This window comes from Dendrobium catenatum, unplaced genomic scaffold, assembly GCF_001605985.2.
Source record: "Dendrobium catenatum unplaced genomic scaffold, ASM160598v2 fragScaff_scaffold_1481, whole genome shotgun sequence".
Taxonomy (NCBI): Eukaryota; Viridiplantae; Streptophyta; class Magnoliopsida; order Asparagales; family Orchidaceae; genus Dendrobium; species Dendrobium catenatum.
Genome location: NW_021319943.1, coordinates 551488 through 554237, shown reverse-complemented (window position 1 = coordinate 554237; position 2750 = coordinate 551488). Strand labels below are relative to the sequence as shown.

General features: G+C 31.0%; 1 protein-coding gene across 1 annotated transcript; it reads left to right on the top strand.

The window, feature by feature from the left end:
* On the top strand, positions 1–993 carry LOC110108749 (mitochondrial import inner membrane translocase subunit TIM14-1-like). The gene is made up of 2 exons (XM_020839510.2): positions 1–141; positions 545–993. Exons 1-2 carry the CDS (start codon positions 29–31, stop codon positions 699–701), a joined length of 270 nt encoding a protein of 89 aa, XP_020695169.1. The 5' UTR covers positions 1–28; the 3' UTR covers positions 702–993.
* The last annotated feature ends 1757 nt before the right edge of the window (positions 994–2750 follow it).

Below are 2750 nucleotides of genomic sequence, written 5' to 3'. Positions count from 1 at the left end.
TCTCATGGGCATCACATGAGGACAAAGAATGCTGTGGCGTGCGGGCAGTGGGGCTCGCTGGTTTTTTCGCTGGAAAAATTTTATGGCGTATAGTTTCGCCGGAAAGTTTTTTCCTAGAGGCTTTTACTGGCAGCCAAAAATGTATTTTTCCGCCAGAAATTTGCCAATTTCCGACATTTTCCTGAAGTGTGATAAACATTATATTTGGGCTTCAAGTCCTTATTTTGGGTGCAAAGATTTTTTGAGTAATAAATCGTGCTTTTCTAACTGAATCATATGCCTAGATCATCGTCTTTATATCTAAAAGAATTCTGATATGTTATATTTGGGTCAAAAACATTAGATCCTACCAAAAAAAAGACCTTCCACCTCTTACATAACAAATTAACAAATTGTTAACTTAGCCCCTTTTCAAGAATACATCTATTTGTGCTTCATAGCATTACACTCTTAAAGCAGTAGTTTTCTATCTTTCACTAATAGAAATTACATGATTAGCTAACCCTGTGACGCGTACCGCAACTACTCGTATTCTGTTTTGTAGGGAAAGTACTCCTGCAGACAAGGTTAGAGAAGCGCACAGGAAGGTGATGGTTGCAAACCATCCAGATGCAGGAGGAAGTCATTACCTCGCTTCTAAAATCAACGAAGCAAAGGATTTGTTGCTTGGAAAGACCAAGGGCGGTGGATCTGCATTCTGATTTTATACTACTGGGAACATCTCTTTGAATTCTACTTCTTCAGTCTTATTATTCAGTGGTATGTCTCTTTATATTAGTATGATTCTGCTGTAGTTAGTTCATTTTTTTAAAGAGAGAATTACTTACATCATCAATATCATACATATTTATTAGAAATTTAATATTATTGAAAAAAATGATTGATTGAATTCATGCATTTGTGTTTGCTGTGATTAAATCATTGGTGTTCTGATTGAAATATGTGATTTTTTAAGTTTGATGAATGGAGATATGAGGGTGTTTATTTTGTAAATAGTTAGAATTTAAGTGGTTTATATGAAATTGTTTTTTTTTTTAAATAACCTAGTATTGCTGAAATTAGGGTTTATACAATTGAGTTTTTTGGCCAAAGATTCGTTTATATCATGAGCAACTGCTGAGAACTTTATGAGAAGTACCAAAATTTGCTCAAAAATTTGAAGAGCGTGTTAATTATTGAGGGCAGCATTTTTTTGTTTGGATTCTTGCAGCTGTTTATAAAAATGATTGAAGAATTATCAACAACATCAATAATAATATTAAGTCTTTTATCTTATTACCTGAGGTTGGTTATATGATTTTTTTCTCATTATGTTCTATTAAGAGATAAAATTTTATGATACTTTTTAATCAAGTCTTTTTGGGTCTCTATTTTTTTTAATATAGGTGATATTTAATAAATCTATTCTCTTAATTGCGTGGTTGAAAGGTTGATATTTTATGCGATAAAATCATCTAAGGTGACTATCAAATCTTATCTACAAGTGGAGTTACTTTAACCTTTTCATGTATATACTTGTTACACATTCTATCTTTAAGAGTTGATCATCTTCATCTTTGTAACGTTTAATTTTATGCTTCTCTTTTAATGTCCAATATTTTATTCCATAAAGTATTGTAGGTTCATCAACATCTTGTAAAATTTTTCTTTAAGTTTTGAGGGGTATTTTTCTATCATACTACATGCCCGATGCATTCCTCCACTTCAACCATTTCAAAATATCCTCTTATATTTCATCGACTTTGAACAATAGATTTGATATATCTAAAACACATACTTTTAATGGCTTGATCGTCCAAAGTCACAATTCATCAACTAGATCTATTACTACTAAGATTATACTCAATGTATTCGGTTTTAGATCTACTCAATATTCAATTCTTATCTTAATTCGAGTTTCATGGACTTGCTTCTTTGCCCATATCTATCCATGATGTTGTAACCTTTTTTTTTTTTTCTAAAAGGTCAAATTGACCATATGTTGTGACCCTTGCTTATTTAACATTGCACCCAGGTATCGGTATAATGGCTTTTGAACAGTACTTGTTGTATTCATGTTGTACAACTCGTCACTTCCAGGAAATGCCCTAGTGTTAATCCTAATATATTAAATAATTCATATCATGATTGTTGAACTAATTTTATATTGATTGTGGACTATCTAACACAATTTTCATTTTTTTATCTAGGACTTAAAAGCATAGCAATGACAGTGTTGATTGAAGAATTACCACAAAAATTAACTTTAAAAAAATTATTATGAGTTTTATGAACTCTTATTTTTTGAAATAATGTGACAATACAATTTTCATATAAGGATCATATTTTAATAAATCCGACTATAAAAAATTACTTCTCATCACTAAATTTTTGATAAGTAGCAAAAAATTTGCAACAAAACTAAAGTTTCTTGTCAGAACGAGATACGAAAATGATACATATACAATTGATCAAACATTAAAATCAACTAATTAATCTTCAATAAATTTTTACATACGATACTGTTTACTTCCTTTTTATTCAACTAATCATGCCTTAACAACCATATTATCAAGGAATTAAAATTAAGCCTTAAATAATATTGAGATTAAAACGATCTCTCATATAAATTTCAGAGATTCTTCTCTTCTGCTTGGATTCTCATTCATGCGTGCTTCACCACCATTCGCAGTGCTGCTGCGGCAGCTATGAGCTTTCTGTCTCGATGAACGATAATTATTTGATTGAAGGATTCATCAGACCGGACATGG